The 21,582-nt window shown below is 51.2% G+C and overlaps 1 protein-coding gene across 1 annotated transcript in view; it reads right to left on the reverse strand.

The window, feature by feature from the left end:
- Positions 1 to 16,479, reverse strand: part of LOC135057444 (ephrin type-B receptor 5-like) — a 101,612-nt gene extending 85,133 nt beyond the window's left edge. The window contains exons 1-3 of the mRNA XM_063963336.1: positions 16,412 to 16,479; positions 6,359 to 6,452; positions 5,459 to 6,167 (exon numbers count right to left, since the gene is read on the reverse strand). Of these exons, the coding sequence (XP_063819406.1) occupies positions 5,459 to 6,167; positions 6,359 to 6,452; positions 16,412 to 16,479 (871 nt within the window). The remainder of the gene's footprint in view (positions 1 to 5,458; positions 6,168 to 6,358; positions 6,453 to 16,411) is intronic.
- Between the last annotated feature and the right edge of the window lie 5,103 nt (positions 16,480 to 21,582).

A 21,582-nucleotide genomic window follows, 5' to 3' on the forward strand; every position in this document is an offset into this window, starting at 1 on the left:
TCCCGCAATTTTTCTGGCCACGGACAGCATCTCTTGCACGCCCCTGTCGTTTTTTAAATAATTCTGCACCACCAAATTCAAGGTATGTGCAAAACATGGGACGTGCTGGAATTTGCCCATATTTAATGCACACACAATATTGCTGGCGTTGTCCGATGCCACAAATCCACAGGAGAGTCCAATTGGGGTAAGCCATTCCGCGATGATCTTCCTCGGTTGCCGTAAGAGGTTTTCAGCTGTGTGCGTATTCTGGAAACCGGTGATACAAAGCGTAGCCTGCCTAGGAAAGAGTTGGCGTTTGCGAGATGCTGCTACTGGTGCCGCCGCTGCTGTTCTTGCGGCGGGAGTCCATACATCTACCCAGTGGGCTGTCACAGTCATATAGTCCTGACCCTGCCCTGCTCCACTTGTCCACATGTCCGTGGTTAAGTGGACATTGGGTACAGCTGCATTTTTTAGGACACTGGTGACTCTTTTTCTGAGGTCTGTGTAAATTTTCGGTATCGCCTGCCTAGAGAAATGGAACCTAGATGGTATTTGGTACCGGGGACACAGTACCTCCAACAAGTCTCTAGTTGGCTCTGCAGTAATGATGGATACCGGAACCACGGTTCTCACCACCCAGGATGCCAAGGCCTCAGTTATCCGCTTTGCAGTAGGATGACTGCTGTGATATTTCATCTTCCTCGCAAAGGACTGTTGGACAGTCAATTGCTTGGTGGAAGTAGTAAAAGTGGTCTTACGACTTCCCCTCTGGGATGACCATCGACTCCCAGCAGCAACAACAGCAGCGCCAGCAGCAGTAGGCGTTACACGCAAGGATGCATCGGAGGAATCCCAGGCAGGAGAGGACTCGTCAGAATTGCCAGTGACATTGCCTGCAGGACTATTGGCATTCCTGGGGAAGGAGGAAATTGACACTGAGGGAGTTGGTGGGGTGGTTTGCGTGAGCTTGGTTACAAGAGGAAGGGATTTACTGGTCAGTGGACTGCTTCCGCTGTCACCCAAAGTTTTTGAACTTGTCACTGACTTATTATGAATGCGCTGCAGGTGACGTATAAGGGAGGATGTTCCGAGGTGGTTAACGTCCTTACCCCTACTTATTACAGCTTGACAAAGGGAACACACGGCTTGACACCTGTTGTCCGCATTTCTGTTGAAATAGTTCCACACCGAAGAGCTGATTTTTTTGGTATTTTCACCAGGCATGTCAACGGCCATATTCCTCCCACGGACAACAGGTGTCTCCCCGGGTGCCTGACTTAAACAAACCACCTCACCATCAGAATCCTCCTGGTCAATTTCCTCCCCAGCGCCAGCAACACCCATATCCTCCTCATCCTGGTGTACTTCAACACTGACATCTTCAATCTGACTATCAGGAACTGGACTGCGGGTGCTCCTTCCAGCACTTGCAGGGGGCGTGCAAATGGTGGAAGGCGCATGCTCTTCACGTCCAGTGTTGGGAAGGTCAGGCATCGCAACCGACACAATTGGACTCTCCTTGTGGATTTGCGATTTCGAAGAACGCACAGTTCTTTGCGGTGCTACTGCTTTTGCCAGCTTGAGTCTTTTCATTTTTCTAGCGAGAGGCTGAGTGCCTCCATCCTCATGTGAAGCTGAACCACTAGCCATGAACATAGGCCAGGGCCTCAGCCGTTCCTTGCCACTCCGTGTGGTAAATGGCATATTGGCAAGTTTACGCTTCTCCTCCGACAATTTTATTTTAGGTTTTGGAGTCCTTTTTTTACTGATATTTGGTGTTTTGGATTTGACATGCTCTGTACTATGACATTGGGCATCGGCCTTGGCAGACGACGTTGCTGGCATTTCATCGTCTCGGCCATGACTAGTGGCAGCAGCTTCAGCACGAGGTGGAAGTGGATCTTGATCTTTCCCTAATTTTGGAACCTCAACATTTTTGTTCTCCATATTTTAATAGGCACAACTAAAAGGCACCTCAGGTAAACAATGGAGATGGATGGATACTAGTATACAATTATGGACGGACTGCTGAGTGCCGACACAGAGGTAGCTACAGCCGTGAACTACCGTACTGTGTCTGCTGCTAATATAGACTGGTTGATAAAGAGATGTCGTAGTATGTATGTATGAAGAAGAAAGAAAAAAAAACCACGGTTAGGTGGTATACAATTATGGATGGACTGCCGAGTGCCGACACAGAGGTAGCCACAGCCGTGAACTACCGTACTGTACTGTGTCTGCTGCTAATATAGACTGGTTGATAAAGAGATGTCGTAGTATGTATGAAGAAGAACCACGGGTAGGTGGTATACAATTATGGACGGACTGCCGAGTGCCGACACAGAGGTAGCCACAGCCGTGAACTACCGTACTGTACTGTGTCTGCTGCTAATATAGACTGGTTGATAAAGAGATGTAGTAGTATGTATGTATAAAGAAGAAAGAAAAAAAAACCACGGGTAGGTGGTATACAATTATGGACGGACTGCCGAGTGCCGACACAGAGGTAGCCACAGCCGTGAACTACCGTACTGTACTGTGTCTGCTGCTAATATAGACTGGTTGATAAAGAGATGTCGTAGTATGTATGTATGAAGAAGAAAGAAAAAAAAAACACGGTTAGGTGGTATACAATTATGGACGGACTGCCGAGTGCCGACACAGAGGTAGCCACAGCCGTGAACTACCGTACTGTACTGTGTCTGCTGCTAATATAGACTGGTTGATAAAGAGATGTCGTAGTATGTATGTATAAAGAAGAAAGAAAAAAAAACCACGGTTAGGTGGTATACAATTATGGACGGACTGCCGAGTGCCGACACAGAGGTAGCCACAGCCGTGAACTACCGTACTGTACTGTGTCTGCTGCTAATATAGACTGGTTGATAAAGAGATGTCGTAGTATGTATGTATGAAGAAGAAAGAAAAAAAAACCACGGTTAGGTGGTATACAATAATGGACGGACTGCCGAGTGCCGACACAGAGGTAGCCACAGCCGTGAACTACCGTACTGTACTGTGTCTGCTGCTAATATAGACTGGTTGATAAAGAGATGTCGTAGTATGTATGTATAAAGAAGAAAGAAAAAAAAACCACGGTTAGGTGGTATACAATTATGGACGGACTGCCGAGTGCCGACACAGAGGTAGCCACAGCCGTGAACTACCGTACTGTACTGTGTCTGCTGCTAATATAGACTGGTTGATAAAGAGATGTAGTAGTATGTATGTATAAAGAAGAAAGAAAAAAAAACCACGGGTAGGTGGTATACAATTATGGATGGACTGCCGAGTGCCGACACAGAGGTAGCTACAGCCGTGAACTACCGTACTGTGTCTGCTGCGACTGGATGATAAATAATGATATAAAAAATATATATATATCACTACTGCAGCCGGACAGGTATATATATTATATAATGACGGACCTGCTGGACACTGTCTGTCAGCAGAATGAGTTTTTTATAGAATAAAAAAAAAAACACCACACAAGTGAAGTCACACGACGAGTGTTTAACTTTTTCAGGCAATCACAATATAGTATACTACTAACTATACTGGTGGTCAGTGTGGTCAGGTCACTGGTCAGTCACACTGGCAGTGGCACTCCTGCAGCAAAAGTGTGCACTGTTTAATTTTAATATAATATGTACTCCTGGCTCCTGCTATAACCTATAACTGGCACTGCAGTGCTCCCCAGTCTCCCCCACAATTATAAGCTGTGTGAGCTGAGCACAGTCAGATATATAATATATACATAGATGATGCAGCACACTGGGCTGAGCAGTGCACACAGATATGGTATGTGACTGTCTTGTACTCCTGGCTCCTGCTATAACCTATAACTGGCACTGCAGTGCTCCCCAGTCTCCCCCACAATTATAAGCTGTGTGAGCTGAGCACAGTCAGATATATAATATATACATAGATGATGCAGGCATGCAGCACACTGGGCTGAGCAGTGCACACAGATATGGTATGTGACTGAGTCACTGTGTGTACCGTTTTTTTCAGGCAGAGAACGGATATATTAAATAAAACAACTGCACTGCTGGTGGTCACTGTGGTCAGTCACTAAACTCTGCACTCTCTTCTACAGTATCAGCCTCAGGTCAATCTCTCTCTCTCTCTCCTAATCTAAATGGAGAGGACGCCAGCCACGTCCTCTCCCTATCAATCTCAATGCACGTGTGAAAATGGCGGCGACGCGCGGCTCCTTATATAGAATCCGAGTCTCGCGAGAATCCGACAGCGTCATGATGACGTTCGGGCGCGCTCGGGTTAACCGAGCAAGGCGGGAAGATCCGAGTCGCTCGGACCCGTGAAAAAAAACATGAAGTTCGTGCGGGTTCGGATTCAGAGAAACCGAACCCGCTCATCTCTAATATATAGTAGTGTTCAGGTTATATTAGAAATGAATGACCCCACACAGTGAAGCCAGAGACACGCCCGGCATCCCAGCCTGTGAAGAACAGAAGCCGCTCAGTGCCGATGCGTCACACAAGCAGAGTGAAGGGAAACAGCTGCACTGCTGCCCCCAGCAAGGGACGCCGCGGGAAAGTGCACCCAGGCTCCTCTCTTCACGCCAGCCGCCAGAGGAGGAAGCGTGATGTGACGTCATGACGTCACCATCGTGCTCCCAGTAACCCTGACAAATAGGGAGGCGCCGTCATGCTGCCAGGCACCATGGTCTTGTGGCTCGGTGACGCATTATAAATGTGGTAACGGCGGTCACAGGTGCAGTGTGCGGCGGGTGGTACTGCGTACCTGCTGTCAAATTCTTAAGGGAACTCCGTGCCTGAGCGTACCCGCATACTTGCACCACTGCAGCAACCTATCAATTCACTTCTGACATCACTGAGACATGAGGCATTATTGATCCTTTACCCCATAGTGGTGTTATTGGTTCATCGTGAACTGTAAAAGATCTAGCCTAGGGCACCACAATGGTCAGGGCCAGCTCTGCATCAACCACTGTGTACAGGAAAAGCTGTGCAGAGCATCTTATTTCTTTATATTTCCAAATGTGTATGACTTACATCCCAGTATAAAAGTGGGACAAAATAAGTCTCTCCCATGTTTTACCCAAATTACAGCCCCCGTATCCCCCTGAATATGCCCACTTTCCCGTGAAGCCATGTCTCTTATGAGCTTGAAAACAGTTATGGACTTGAATGGTTACAATCTATATAATCATTTCATAAGGTCTGTCCCACTGTGGACGGACAGGACCGACCAAGCATGGAAGGTCCTGCCTGACCACCAAGGGTAAGTATGGGAGCGGGAGGTGGGATAGAGTGGGGTGGGGTGGGAGTTGAGCAGGGTAGAGGATGGGATGGATTGGAGCAGTACGTGCGGGTATAAAACATCTGCCCCTCTATCTCTTGCCACTTTATCACTTTTCAAGGCTTAGCACATCTCCTCCATAAGAGATCTGGAAATCTAACATCACGAAATGATAGGCGAAGCTTACCCTGACATTGGGTTCCATCTTCACTCACTTCTCTTCCCGCATCGCAGACGCAGCTCCCACTCAAGATCATCCACTCTCCCTCCCCTCCGCAATGTAGACTGAGGCGGGCGGTACCTAGAAGATGGGCGCCAACAACGCAGCTCCCCACGGCTTCAGCCAATGATGCCCCGCCTTCCCCGCTAGATGGCGTCTCGGGGAAGGAGGCAAGACTCCGCACTGTGGCTGGGCACTTGTGAAAATAGACCTTCACTCCAGCCAATGAGAGGCAGGCCCCAGAGTCCACAAAGGCCAAGTAGAACCCATTTCTATTAACTGGCCCGAAGTCTATAGTCCTCTCATCCATCCGCGGACCCTGCCCACCTTTTTCTGGATTGCGGCTGAAACTTCTGCCAGCTCCAATAGTGTCCACCTTTGTCCAATTTTCCTCAGACCATTCCCATTCCTCGGCTTCCATTGCGCTACTTGCTTGCCGCTGGTATAGAGTAAACGTCTCCCTGCACGCCAGGTGGCGTCGTCTGGGTGGCGGCCGCAGACTGGCGCAGTCTCTTACAGAGAAATGCAATTTGAGGTACACGCGTTGGGCACCGCGGCTGGCAATGTAGCCTGTGCGCAGCCAGTTACTCTGGTTGGAGCGCTGTGCGTAGGAATTGCACACTTCATAGGTGCGCAGGAGACGGCGCTGATTGTCTAAGACGCTGACTTCATCCCACTGCGAGAGAAACGGGCACATGGAAATACATTATCATTGGATATCTGTTGCACGTGCTACTTACTGTAATTGTCACATCTAAATGCAATACACAGTAACACTGTCTAATATTTAGATAAGGGCTGCAAATTAATAATTATGAGTAACTTTCATGAGCCCCCTCCCCCACCAGGCAATAAAATATAACTCACCCCTCCCTCCGGGTAAGTAGACCAGCCAATCTCTGCCGTTTCTTGTGTTGTATCAAGCAGAATCTCTGGAACATAAGTAAGTAAGGGATCATCACTATTGTCATGGAAAAATGAACAGCCTCCCAACAGCTAGTGTTAATTGGGGGAGTTGTATCAAAGCTTGGAGAGAGATATAAAGTACTAGCCAATCAGCTCCTAGCTGCCACGTTACAGGTTGTGTTCAGGGCCGGTTCAGACTCTTGTTGCGCCCCGGGTGGCAATAGGGGGCGTGGCTTCATACAGGGGGCGTGGTCAGTTACGCCCCCTGTACAGTAGTAGCGCCGCTGTAATGATGTGCGGTGCGCGATGACGTCATCGCGTACCGCACAGCAAAGGTCCTCTCCACGAAGGAAAACTAGATGCTACGCGTCTAGTTCCCTTCGTGGAGAGGACCTTTGCTGTGCGGTGCGCGATGACGTCAACGCGCACCGCACATCATTACAGTTAAGGTCCTCTCCAAGAAGGGAAACTAGATACGTAGCGTCTAGTTTCCCTTCACAGCGGACAGCCCACGAACTTCACAGCGGGGCAGAGGCAGCGGGGGGCGCAGTAGCGGATCTTGCCATGGTGCGGCGCCCTCCGGATGGCGCCGGCGCCCCCCGGAAGTCGGCGCCCCGGGCAAAAGTCCTGCTTGCCCGTGGCAAGATCCGCTACTGGTTGTGTTTGAAAAAATGACAGGAGCTGATTGGTTGGCACAACAGCTGTTTATCTAGCACCAGCATATTCTGTTGTCCGTTACAATTGGGAACAAAACATTAATAGGACGAGACAGTGTAATAACAGAGAGGTAAGAGCAGGGTCGGACTGGCCCACAGGGGTACAGAGGAAACCACTGGTGGGCCCCACTGCCTGAGGGCCCACTCCTTCTTCTAGGGATCAGGTTCCAGACTGTGCACGTGTATTATACATGGTAGATATGTTGCATTACACTGCACAAGACTATTGTGTATTTTATGCCTCTGTAGAGGCTGGCCACACCCCCTTTGTAGGCTGGCCACACCCCTAAATATGGGCCCCTATCACTGCATTTTCCCGGTGGGCCCTTCATACCCCAGTCCGACACTGGGTAAGAGGGCCCTGCTTGCAGGCTTACACTATGCCACTTTCATGGTATTCTAGGTGGATGTGTAGTTTACCTGGGCACTATGAATAAATAGGCGACCTAAGTATGTGCCCGGGGCAGAAGGAGTAAGTTACAGTACTAAACATTATATCATCATACTTGTGTCCAAGATCCGGGCACTAGAAATCATTCACAGCTTTATTGTCACTATTACATTGATTGTGGATCATACTTTTTATTTTTTGGGAATATTGTTTGGGGAAGAACCTATGGGCATTAATTATTAGACCCCCCCCCCCACCCATGTATAGTCTGGAGGTCTGAGAATGTATCCTAGCAACGTGGAACAGTGCCTTGCTAAAGTATTCATCCCCCTTGGCTTTTTACCTTTTTTGTTACATTACAATTAAAAAAAAAAATAATCTGAATTTTATGTGATGGATCTGCACAAAATAGTCTAAGTTGTTAAAGTGAAATAAGAAAAATTTATATAAAAAATAATTTTTATAAATAAAAATGTGAAAATTGGCATGTGCATAAGTATCCACCCCCTTTGCTGTGAAGCCCCTCAAAAGTTCTGGTGCATCCAATTACCTTCAGACAGAGGTGTAACTAAGGGAAGTTGAGCAGGGCAGGTGCCCTGGGTGCCTTGGCAGGCCCCGCAGAGGAAGGGGGGGTGCCGCCGGCAGGCAGGGCATCATGACCACTCATCCCCGCTATTGCTCTGCATGCCCCCAGGCCGTTCCCCATCCCGCTGCTATGTGAGGGAGGAGAGCGCAGCGCCTCTCCTGCCCATCAATGTGCTGTGTCTGGTCTCCGTTTGGTTTGGTATGTTAGCCAATCAGAGCTCATGGACCGGCTCCTGATTGGCTGCCAGTCCGCGAGCTCTGATTGGCTAATGAACCAGCGCCAAGATACCCACTGGCAAAGAGTGAGACCGGACTTCATGGAGCAGCATTGAGGGGCAGGAGAGGTGCTGAAGCAATGTAGTGATCCCATACCCCTTCTGCAGGTGGCACAGTGAATACAAGCCCCCTCCGGGGGTGCAGTCAGTGTGTGTGCCAGTGTGTGTATATGTTTTGAGATAGATTATATTTCTATCTATCTCAATCAATACCTCCTGTTACACAGAGGGGGAGCGAGCAGCAGTTAGCATGGCCTCCCCTGATGTCCCCTGGTCCGGAGCCCTGCACACCCCCAGCACAGCAGCACCCTCACCCCGGGTCACTTCACCTTGAGTATGGTGGCGGCGGCAGTGAGCTCCGGGCACGGGAGAGACTGGTGGCCGCTCAGACATCTGAGACTCCAGATTTGAAGCGCCTCTCACTGCTCCATGAGTGTGCCCGCCACGGCGCTGTGTCACCAACAGAAACGGCGTACCTGCGGCTGTCCTGACAGTGAAAGTCGGAGCGCAGCTGTGACAGTAGCCACACAAACCACTGGACCACCAAGGTAGATGCGGCCGGGGGAGCAAGCAGCCTTATTTGAAATAACATTTAAAAAAAAAATCTCCTAAACGACAGGGGGGGGGGGGGGGGGGGGGCACGTGCCTTGGAGCCCCCCCGCTGAATCCGCCACTGATGATTACTACCTCTCCTTTTAATGCCATTTTAGTTATGTCCTGCAATAGGTACTTGTGCAGTTCCTCTTCCTGACCTGGTGGCCTCTATATCACGCCAAAACGAATAATCGACTTCTCCCCTGTTTCTATGGTCACCCAAAGAGCCTCAGTTTTTTCTTCAATACTTTGCATTAAGGTAGTATTTATGCTTTTTTTAACATACATTGCTACCTCTCCTCTGATTTTTCACATTCTGTCCTTCCTAAATAAAGTATATCCCGGTATAGCTATGTCCTAGTCATGATTATCATTGCACCATGACTCTGTAACTGCCACAATATCTAGATCATCCCTTGTCATTATTGCAATTAGTTCTGGGATTTTATTTCCTAAACTCCTAGCACTTACACACATAGCTTTTAGAGTCTTGTTTGTGCTTTTCCTGTTCCTAGCTAAGGCCCTCATTCCGAGTTGTTCGCTCGTTCTTTTTCTTTGCATCGGTGCGATAAGTCGCAAACTGCGCATGCGCAATGTTCGCAGTGCGTCTGCGTCAAGTAAATTAGCACAAAAGTTTGGTATTTTACTCACGGCTTAACGTAGATTTTTCTTCGTTCTGGTGATCGTAGTGTGATTGACAGGAAGTGGGTGTTTCTGGGCGGAAACTGACCGTTTTATGGGTGTGTGCGGAAAAATGCAGGCGTTTCAGGAAAAAATGTGGGAGTGTCTGGAGAAACGGGGGAGTGGCTGGGCGAACGCTGGGCGTGTGTGTGACGTCAAACCAGGAACGAAACTGACTGAACTGATCGCAGTGGCAGAGTAAGTCTCGAGCTACTCGGAAACTGCAAAGAAATTTCTAATCGCTATTCTATTCACAATTCTGCTAATCTTTCACTCACAGTTCTGCAAAGCTAAGATTCACTCCCAGTAGGCAGGGGCTTAGCGTGTGCAATGCTACTAAACGCAGCTAGCGAGCGAACAACTCGGAATGAGGGCCTATGTTCTTATCTCTGCCTATGTTTACTAAATTATCTTCTGTTGCTGTGGATATGCTTCCTATTCACTTTGCTTGCAGAAACAATACCTCTGTGGTGGGGGGAGCAGATTGCTTTATTCGTATTTGGTCCACTACCCCTCTGTCCTCCAACTTTTCCCTCACATACCCCTCTGCAGTCCAGCTTTTCCCTCACATACCCCTCTGTCCTTCAGCTTTTCCCTCACATACCCCTCTGCCCTCCAGCTTTCCCTCACATACCGCTCAGCCCTCCAGCTTTCCCCTCACATACCCCTCTGCCCTCCACCGATCCCTCACATACCCCTCTGCCCTCCACCGTTCCCTCACATACCCCTCTGCTCTCCACTTTTCCCTCACATACCACTCTGCCCTCCACCTTTCACTCACATACCCCTCTGTCCTCCAGCTTTCCCTCACATACCACTCTGCCCTCCAGCTTTTCCCTCACATACCCCTCTGTCCTTCAGCTTTCCCCTCACATACCCCTCTGCCCTCCACTTTTCCCTCACATACCCCTCTGCCCTCCAGCTTTCCCTCACATATCCCTCTGTCCTTCAGCTTTTCCCTCACATACCACTCTGCCCTCCAGCTTTTCCCTCACATACCCCTCTGTCCATCAGCTTTTCGCTCGCATTCCACTCTGCCCTCCAGCTTTCCCTCACATATCACTCTGCCCTCCACCTTTCCCTCACATACCCCTCTGCCTTCCAGCTTTTCCCTCACATACCCCGCTGCCCACCAGCCTTTCCCTCAGATACCACTCTGCCCTCCAGCTTTTCCCTGCCATACCCCTCTGCCCTCCACTCTTCCCTCACATACCCCTCTGTCCTCCAGTTTTTCCCTCACATACCCCTCTGTCCTGCAGCTTTTCCTCACATACCCCTCTGCCTTCCAGCTTTTCCCTCACATACCCCGCTGACCACCAGCCTTTCCCTCAGATACCACTCTGCCCTCCAGCTTTTCCCTCACATACCCCTCTGCCCTCCACTTTTCCCTCACATACCCCTCTGCCCTCCACCGTTCCCTCAGATACCCCTCTGCTCTCCACTTTTCCCTCACATACCACTCTGCCATCCACCTTTCCCTCACATACCCCTCTGTCCTCCAGCTTTCCCTCACATACCACTCTGCCCTCCAGCTTTTCCCTCACATACCCCTCTGTCCTTCAGCTTTTCCCTCACATACCCCTCTGCCCTCCACTTTTCCCTCACATACCCCTCTGCCCTCCAGCTTTCCCTCACATATCCCTCTGTCCTTCAGCTTTTCCCTCACATACCACTCTGCCCTCCAGCTTTTCCCTCACATACCCCTCTGTCCATCAGCTTTTCGCTCGCATTCCACTCTGCCCTCCAGCTTTCCCTCACATACCCCTCTGCCTTCCAGCTTTTTCCTCACATACCCCGCTGCCCACCAGCCTTTCCCTCAGATACCACTCTGCCCTCCAGCTTTTCCCTCACATACCCCTCTGCCCTCCACTCTTCCCTCACATACCCCTCTGTCCTCCAGCTTTTCCCTCACATACCCCTCTGCCCACCAGCTTTTCCCTCACATACCCCTCTGCCCTGCCGCTTTTCCTCACATACCCCTCTGCCTTCCAGCTTTTCCCTCACATACCCCGCTGACCACCAGCCTTTCCCTCAGATACCACTCTGCCCTCCAGCTATTCCCTCACATACCCCTCTGCCCTCCACTTTTCCCTCACATACCCCTCTGTCCTTCAGCATTTTCCTCACATAACACTCTGCCCTCCACCTTTACCTCACATACCCCTCTGCCCTCCACCTTTCCCTCACATACCCCTCTGCCCTCCACCTTTCCCTCACATACCCCTCTGCCCTCCAGCTTTTCCCTCACATACCCCTCTGTCCTTCAGCTTTTTGCTCGCATTCCACTCTGCCCTCCAGCTTTTCCCTCACATACCCCTCTGCCCTCCACCTTTCCCTCACATACCCCTCTGTCCACCAGCCTTTCCCTCAGATACCACTCTGCCCTCCACCTTTCCCTCACATACCACTCTGCCCTCCAGCCTTTCCCTCACATACCACTCTGCCCTCCAGCCTTTCCCTCACATACCACTCTGCCCTCTAGCTTTTCCCTCACATACCCCTCTGCCCACCACCTTTCCCTCACATACCCCTCTGTCCACCAGCCTTTCCCTCAGATACCACTTTGCCCTCCACCTTTCCCTCACATACCAATCTGCCCTCCACCTTTCCCTCACATACCACTCTGCCCTCTAGCTTTTCCCTCACATACCCCTCTGCCCACCACCTTTCCCTAACATACCCCTCTGCCCTCCAGCTTTCCCTCAGATACCCCTCTGCCCTCCGACTTTTCCCTCACATACCACTCTGCCCTCCAGCTTTTCCCTCACATACCCTTCTGCCTTCCAGCTTTTCCCTCACATACCCCTCTGCCATCCAGCTTTCCTCACATACCACTCTGCCCACCAGCTTTCCCTCACATACCCCTCTGCCCTCCAGCTTTCCCTCACATACCACTCTGCCCCCCACCTTTCCCTCACATACCACTCTGCCCTCTAGCTTTTCCTCACATACCCCTCTGCCCTCCACCTTTCCCTCGCATACCCCTCTGCCCTCCAGCTTTCCCTCACATACCCATCTGCCCACCAGCCTTTCCCTCACATACCCCTCTGCCCACCACCTTTCCCTCACATACCCCTCTGCCCTACAGCTTTTTCCTCACATACCCCTCTGCCCACCACCTTTCCCTCACATACCCCTCTGCCCTCCAGCTTTTCCTCACATATAACTCTGCCCTCCAGCTTTCCCTCACATACCCCTCTGCCCACCAGCTTTTTCCTCACATACCTCTCTGCCCACCACCTTTCCCTCACATACCCCTCTGCCCTCCATCCTTTCCCTCACATATCCCTCTGCCCTCCAGCTTTCCCTCACATACCCCTCTGCCATCCAGCTTTCCCTCACATACGCCTCTGCCCTCCAGCTTTCCCTCACATAACCCTCTGCCCACCACCTTTCCCTCACATAACCCTCTGCCCACCACCTTTCCCTCACATACCCCTCTGCCCTCCACCTTTCCCTCACGTACCACTCTGCCATCCAGATTTTCCCTCACATACCCCTCTGTCCTTCAGCTTTTCGCTCGCATTCCACTCTGCCCTCCAGCTTTTCCCTCACATACCCCTCTGCCCTCCACCTTTCCCTCACATACCCCTCTGTCCACCAGCCTTTCCCTCAGATACTGTACCACTCTGCCCTCCACCTTTCCCTCACATACCACTCTGCCCTCCAGCCTTTCCCTCACATACCACTCTGCCCTCCAGCCTTTCCCTCACATACCACTCTGCCCTCTAGCTTTTCCCTCACATACCTCTGCCCACCACCTTTCCCTCACATACCCCTCTGCCCTCCAGCTTTTTCTCAGATACCCCTCTGTCCTCCGGCTTTTCCCTCACATACCCCTCTGCCCTCCAGCTTTTCCCTCACATACCCCTCTGCCTTCCAGCTTTTCCCTCACATACCCCTCTGCCATCCAGCTGTCCCTCACATACCACTCTGCCCACCAGCTTTCCCTCACATACCCCTCTGCCCTCCAGCTTTCCCTTACATACCCCTCTGCCCTCCACCTTTCCCTCACATACCACTCTGCCCTCTAGCTTTTCCTCACATACCCCTCTGCCCTCCACCTTTCCCTCACATACCCCTCTGCCCTTCAGCTTTCCCTCACATACCCCTCTGCCCACCAGCCTTTCCCTCACATACCCCTCGGCCCACCACCTTTCCCTCACATACCCCTCTGCCCTCCAGCTTTCCCTCACATACCCCTCTGCCCTCCACCTTTCCCTCACATACCACTCTGCCATCCACCTTTCCCTCACATACCCCTCTGCCCACCAGCTTTCCCTCACATACCCCTCTACCCACCAGCCTTTCCCTCACCTACCCCTCTGCTCACCACCTTTCCCTCACATTCCCCTCTGCCCTCCTGCTTTCCCTCACATACCCCTCTGCCCTCCACCTTTCCCTCACATACCACTCTGCCCTCCAGCTTTCCCTCACATACCACTCTGTCTTCCAGCCTTTCCCTCACACATCCCTCTGTCCTCCGGCTTTTCCCTCACATACCACTCTGCCCTCTAGCTTTCCCTCACATACCCCTCTGCCCTCCACCTTTCCCTCACATACCCCTCTGCCATCCAGCTTTCCCTGACATACCCCTCTGCCATCCAGCTTTCCCTCACATACCACTCTGCCCACCAGCTTTCCCTCACATACCCCTCTGCCCTCCAGCTTTCCCTCACATACCCTTCTGCCCTCCACCTTTCCCTCACATACCACTCTGCCCTCTAGCTTTTCCCTCACATACCCCTCTGCCCTCCACCTTTCCCTCACATACCCCTCTGCCCTCTAGCTTTTCCCTCACATACCACTCTGCCCTCCACCTTTCCCTCACATACCACTCTGCCCTCCACCTTTCCCTCACATACCCCTCTGCCCTCCACCTTTCCCTCACATACCACTCTGCCCTCTAGCTTTTCCTCACATACCCCTCTGCCCTCCACATTTCCCTCACATACCCCCCTGCCCTCCAGCTTTCCCTCACATACCCCTCTGCCCACCAGCCTTTCCCTCACATACCCCTCTGCCCTCCACCTTTCCCTCACATACCACTCTGCCCTCTAGCTTTTTCCTCACATACCCCTCTGCCCACCACCTTTCCCTCACATACCACTCTGCCCTCCAGCTTTTCCTCACATATAACTCTGCCCTCCACCTTTCCCTCACATACCCCTCTGCCCTCCACCTTTCCCTCACATACCCCTCTGCCCTCCACCTTTCCCTCACATACCCTCTGCCCTCCACCTTTCCCTCACGTACCCCTCTGCCCTCCACCTTTCCCTCACATACCCCTCTGCCCTCCACCTTTCCCTCACATACCACTCTGCCCTCCAGCTTTTCCCTTACATACCCCTCTGCCCTCCACCTTTCCCTCACATACCCCTCTTCCCTCCACCTTTCCCTCACATACCACTCTGCCCTCCACCTTTCCCTCACATACCCCTCTGCCCTCCACTTTTCCCTCACATACCCCTCTGCCCTCCACCTTTCCCTCACATACCCCTCTACCCTCCAGCTTTTCCCTCACATACCACTCTGCCCTCCACCTTTCCCTCACATACCCCTCTGCCCTCCACCTTTCCCTCACATACCCCTCTGCCCTCCACCTTTCCCTCACATACCGCTCTGCCCTCCACCTTTCCCTCACATACCACTCTGCCCTCCAGCTTTCCCTCACATACCACTCTGCCCTCCACCTTTCCCTCACATACCACTCTGCCCTCCACCTTTCCCTCACATACCACTCTGCCCTCCATCTTTCCCTCACATATCACTCTGTCTTCCAGCTTTTCCCTCACATACCCCTCTGCCCTCCAGATTTTCCCTCACATACCCCTCTGCCCTCCAGCTGTTCCCTCACATACCCCTCTGTCCTCCAGCTTTCCCTCACATACCCCTCTGCCCTCCAGCTTTTCCCTCACATACCCCTCTGCCCTCCAGCTTTTCCCTCACATACCCCTCTGCCCTCCAGCTTTTCCCTCACATACCCCTCTGCCCTCCACCTTTTCCTCACATACCCCTCTGCCCTCCAGCTTTCCCTCACATACCCCTCTGCCCTCCAGCTTTTCCCTCACATACCCCTCTGTCCTCCAGCTTTCCCTCACATACCCCTCTGCCCTCCAGCTTTCCCTCACATACCCCTCTGCCCACCAGCTTTTCCCTCACATACCCCTCTGTCCTTCAGCTTTTCCTTCACATACCCCTCTGCCCTCCAGCTTTTCCCTTACATACCACTCTGCCCTCCACCTTTTCCCTCACATACCCCTCTGCCCTCCACCTTTCCCTCACATACCCCTCTGTCCTCCAGCTTTTCCCTCACATACCCCTCTGCCCTCCACCTTTCCCTCACATACCCCTCTGCCCTCCACCTTTCCCTCACATACCCCTCTGCCCTCCACCTTTCCCTCACATACCACTCTGCTCTCCACTTTTCCCTCACATACCCCTCTGTCCTCCACCTTTCCCTCACATACCCCTCTGTCCTCCAGCTTTCCCTCACATACCCCTCTGCCCTCCACCTTTCCCTTACATACCGCTCTGCCTTCCAGCTTTTCCCTCACATACCCCTCTGCCCTCCACCTTTCCCTCACATACCCCTCTGCCCTCCACCTTTCCCTCACATACACCTCTGTCCTCCACCTTTCCCTCACATACCCCTCTGCCCTCCACCTTTCCCTCACATACCCCTCTGCCCTCCACCTTTCCCTCACATACCACTCTGCCCTCCACCTTTCCCTCACATAAAACTCTGCCCACCAGCCTTTTTCTCACCTACCAGCCTTGTGTGATGCACTCCTGTATCTGAAGACACAGCATTGGATCATCTGCATGAACATCGGCCATCTAAGTAACTCTCGGGTTACCCAGTATGTCTGGGATACTCATGTGAAGCTGCTCAAAATTAGGGGTCTATGGGAGTCATTCCGAGTTGATCGCTAGCTGCTGTTGTTCGCAGCATAGCGATCAGACTAAAAAACGGCATTTCTGCGCATGCGTACGGGCCGCAGTACGCACGCACAAAGTACTTTCACAAAAAACTATGCAGTTTTACACAAGGTCGAGCGATGCTTTTCATTCGCTCTGCTGATCGGTGAGTGATTGACAGGAAGTGGGTGTTTCTGGGTGATAACTGAGCGTTTTCCGGGAGTGTGATAAAAAACGCAGGCGTGTCAGGGAAAAACGCGGGAGTGTCTGGAGAAATGGGGGAGTATCTGGCCGAACGCAGGGCGTGTTTGTGACGTCAAACCAGGAACTAAACGGACTGAGCTGATCGCAATCTGTGAGTAGGTCCGGAGCTACTCAGAAACTGCAAAGAATTATTTAGTAGCAGTTCTGCTAATCTTTCGTTCGCTATTCTGCTAAGCTAAGATTCACTCCCAGGGGGCGGCGGCCTAGCGTGTGCAATGCTGCTAAAAGCAGCTAGCGAGCGAACAACTCGGAATGAAGGCCAATGTACTAAGCCTTGGGAAGAGATAAAGTGGATGGAGATAAAGTACCAATCAATTAGCTCCTAGCTGTTAATTTTCAAACACATCCTGTAACATGGCAGTTAGCAGCTGATTGGCTGGTAGTTTATCTCTCTCCAAGGCTTAGTACGTAGACCCCTTCGGTATTCACATCCACAGATCTGCAGACACGCAGTACTGATCCTGTGTATGTGCAGATCATAAATCATTGGAGCTGTGAGTAAACATTTTATTTATATATCAGAGGCGGAACTACCGCCAGTGCAGGCAATGCCTTGCACTGGGGCCCGCCACTGTCCAGGGGCCCAAAGCCAGAGCGGCATGTAATGAGTCCCAGCATTAACAGCGGCGGAGGGCAGCCTATGGTGAAGGAGAGGGACAGCAGCAGCAGCGCCTTCACCAATTACACTGCGCTGCTGCGGCTCCCTCCTCCACCTCCCTCTTCCTCCTTCTTCTCCCTGGCTGCTCGGGATCTGCCAGAAGCTGCACGAGGAGCCTGAGCCAGCGGAAACAGTATGTCTATTCTATCTATCTATCTATCTATCTATCTATCTATCTATCTATCTATCTATCCTGCCTTAATGTATAAAAAGCGGGACTGTCTGCCATAATGTGTAAAAACGGGGACGCTGTCTGCCGTAATGGGTAAAAAAGGGGACGCTGTCTGCCGTAATGTGTAAAAAAGGGGGACGCTGTCTGCCGTAATGTGTAAAAAAAGGGGACGCTGTATGCCGTAATGTGTAAAAAAGGGGACGCTGTCTGCCGTAATGTGTAAAAAAGGGGACGCTGTCTGCTGTAATGTGTAAAAAAGGGGACGCTGTCTGCCGTAATGTGTAAAAAGGGGACGCTGTCTGCCGTAATGTGTAAAAAAGGGGACGCTGTCTGCCGTAATGTGTAAAAATGAGACGCTGTCTGCCGTAATGTGTAAAAAAGGGGACGCTGTCTGCCGTAATGTGTAAAAAAGGGGACGCTGTCTGCCGTAATGTGTAAAAAAGGGGACGCTGTCTGCCGTAATGGGTAAAAAAGGGGACGCTGTCTGCCGTAATGTGTAAAAAAGGGGGACGCTGTCTGCCGTAATGTGTAAAAAAAGGGGACGCTGTATGCCGTAATGTGTAAAAAAGGGGACGCTGTCTGCCGTAATGTGTAAAAAAGGGGACGCTGTCTGCTGTAATGTGTAAAAAAGGGGACGCTGTCTGCCGTAATGTGTAAAAAGGGGACGCTGTCTGCCGTAATGTGTAAAAAAGGGGACGCTGTCTGCCGTAATGTGTAAAAATGAGACGCTGTCTGCCGTAATGTGTAAAAAAGGGGACGCTGTCTGCCGTAATGTGTAAAAAAGGGGACGCTGTCTGCCGTAATGTGTAAAAAAGGGGACGCTGTCTGCCGTAATGTGTAAAAAGGGGACGCTGTCTGCCGTAATGTGTAAAAAAGGAGACGCTGTCTGCCGTAATGTGTAAAAATGAGACGCTGTCTGCCGTAATGTGTAAAAATGAGACGCTGTCTGCCGTAATGTGTAACAAGGGCACGCTGTCTGCCGTAATGTGTAAAAAATTGGACGCTGTCTGCCGTAATGTGTAAAAAGGGGACGCTGTCTGCCGTAATGTGTAAAAAGGGGATGCTGTTTGCCGTAATGTGTAAAAAGGGGACACTGTCTGCCGTAATGTGTAAAAAGGGGAATCTGTCCACTGTAATGTGTAAAAGGGGCTCTACCTGGTGTAGTGGCGCTACTGTGCGGCGTAATTTGAATAATGGAGACTACTGTGCACCGTCATATGAATTGGTATTATTTTGTGGCCACACCCCTTCCCCACAAAGCCACACCCCTATTATTAATTGTTGCACGCGCCTACGGCGCGCACTGCCCCTATTTTGCATGCAGAGGTGGGGGCTCCGATGCCGTTTCCTGCACACAGTGCTAAAATGTCTAGTTACGGCACTGTTGCTAGGTATCCATTTCTCTGGCCCTGAGCAGGTCCCCCTCACCAGATCTTCTCCAGGGGTGAGGGGGTGGACTTAGATGGGATGGGGGGGGGTCCAAAGCATTTTGTCGCACATGGGCCCACCGCTCGCTAGTTCCGCCACTGTTATATATATATATATATATATATATCCAAATCAGGCCCTGCAACCTGTCAGGAGGAGTCACCACCCCTGCTGCTCCGCCTTCACTGTAGCTGTCATTACCATGTAAGATTGCTCCGACGCTCCGCATGGCACGGTCTTTCCCTTTCCTGTCCTATGTGCCTCACCAGTTTCCCCCCCCCCCCCCCCCCACACACACACTGACACACACTCACACACTCACATGTACATTAGTTTTGCCACTGCAGGTGGAGGGCGCTTGGTGAGCCAAAATGACCATCATCTCATTGGTTGATGATTTTATGCATGCTCCCACCATTTGCGCTGCACCGTATAGAGACTATTTGCCATTCACATCCGTCCCTGCACCACAGGAGCTAGCAGTCTAAGGGGTCTATGGGCCTAATTCAGTAAGGATTGCAAATTCTGCCAAGTGGCCGCCTGATTGACAGGCAGTGGTGATCGCATTTTCTGCCCCTCCTCCCCCCTGCAGAAAGTGCGGGCGCATGCACCCGCGGGGTGATCATCATAATTCCGGTTGGATCACGATTTGGAACCCAATCTGAATTAGCCCCTAAAGTGGAGAGGGATAAAGTACCAGCCAATGAGCTCCAAACTGCCATGTCACAGGCTGTGTTTGAAACATGACAGGAGCTGATTGGCTGATACTTTATCTCCATCAGTTTAGTAAATAGACCGCTAATTTACCTAACAAACACTAGGGTTGGTCATATTTGTGCGAGCCGAACAGTAGATTGGTGGAATTGCTGAAAAGGAGAAGGTAGAATGGACTGTGGTGTAAAACTGGGACTATGGCCCTCATTCCGAGTTGATCGCTCACTAGCTGCTTTTAGCAGCATTGCACACGCTAGGCCGCCGCCCTCTGGGGGTCATTCCGAGTTGTTAGCTCGTTGCCGATTTTCGCTATGCTGTGATTTGTTGCAAACTGCGCATGTGCAAGGCACGCAGGGCGCATGCGCTTAGTTATTTAACTAAAAACTTAGCAGATTTGCTGTGGATTCTGCGGCGCTTTTCAGTCGCACTGCTGTTCGGTAAATGATTGATAGGAAAGGGGCGTTTCTGGGTGGTAACTCCGCGTTTTCCCGGCGTTTGCAAAAAAACGCAGGCGTGTCAGGAAAAAACGCGGGAGTGTCTGGAGAAACGGAGGAGTGGCTGGCCGAACGCAGGGCGTGTTTGTGACGTCAAACCAGGAACTAAACGGACTGAGCTGATCGCAATCTGTGAGAAGGTCTGGAGTTACTCAGAAACTGCAAAGAATTATTTATTAGCAGTTTTGCTAATCTTTCGTTCGCTATTCTGCTAAGCTAAGATACACTCCCAGAGGGCGGCGGCCAGAGCCGGATTAAGTCGCTGGGGGGCCCGGGGTACTTAAAACAGTGGGGCCCCTATTCAAGAGAGGAGGAGGAGGACCGGGGGGGGGGGGGGGGGTCGGGGATGTCACTCACATACCATCCAGTGAACGAATTGCGCTCCCGTCCCCGCCAACCGTATAGACAGCAGAGCGACGGATCAGCTCTCCAATCATGTATGAATGAAGCAGCCTGCCGCTCAGCCATTGGGGCAGCCTACTTCACTCATTCGTTATTGGACAGCTGAGCCGTACGTGCGTTTCAGTTTTTTGGTCTGTTTGACCCCCCCAAAAAAGGCATGGAGAAAACGGTGCAAAACACTGTCGAAAACTCCCGCTATTGGCTACTAAATGGTCGAATTAGTGCCGATTTTCCGACTGTCGGAAAACTCGGCACTAATTGAATATCCCCCTATGCCTCAGACATGGTCACACTATTCATGAGCATGGCTATATATGTAGATATTGATATATGTACTGTATACACACATAGTAAAACACACACATTAGAATACATATATACACACACACCCATAGAGAAAAAACACCCACACCTACAGCTAAACACACATAGCAAAACACATATATACACAAACACACACCCATAGGAAAACACATACACACACTAAACACCAATAGCAAAACACATACACACACCCATAGGAAAACAGATATACACATACACACCCATAGCAAAACAAACACACAAACAGCTAAACATGCACACACAGCCAGCAAAACACACACACCCTTGTATTTACAGTACATGTGTTTTCTTTATCCACAACTTACTTTGCTGCACCTCCTGGCTCTGGCTCCCTGGTTCCGGCAAGGCTCTTCACTGCAGGGGGTGAGTGCTGACGTCTCCTGTGCACACACTGCTGCCCTGTCAGTGACTCTCCCTCCTCCCAGCATGCAGTGTGGACAACACACAGTAACAGAGCCAGCAGGAAACTGATAGCTGCTGCAGCAGCGCGGTGCCGAGTTGAAGGGTGATGAGATCACCCTTCTCACTCACTGGCGCCGTGTCCT

Source organism: Pseudophryne corroboree, chromosome 3 (genome assembly GCF_028390025.1).
Source record: "Pseudophryne corroboree isolate aPseCor3 chromosome 3, aPseCor3.hap2, whole genome shotgun sequence".
Taxonomy (NCBI): domain Eukaryota; kingdom Metazoa; phylum Chordata; class Amphibia; order Anura; family Myobatrachidae; genus Pseudophryne; species Pseudophryne corroboree.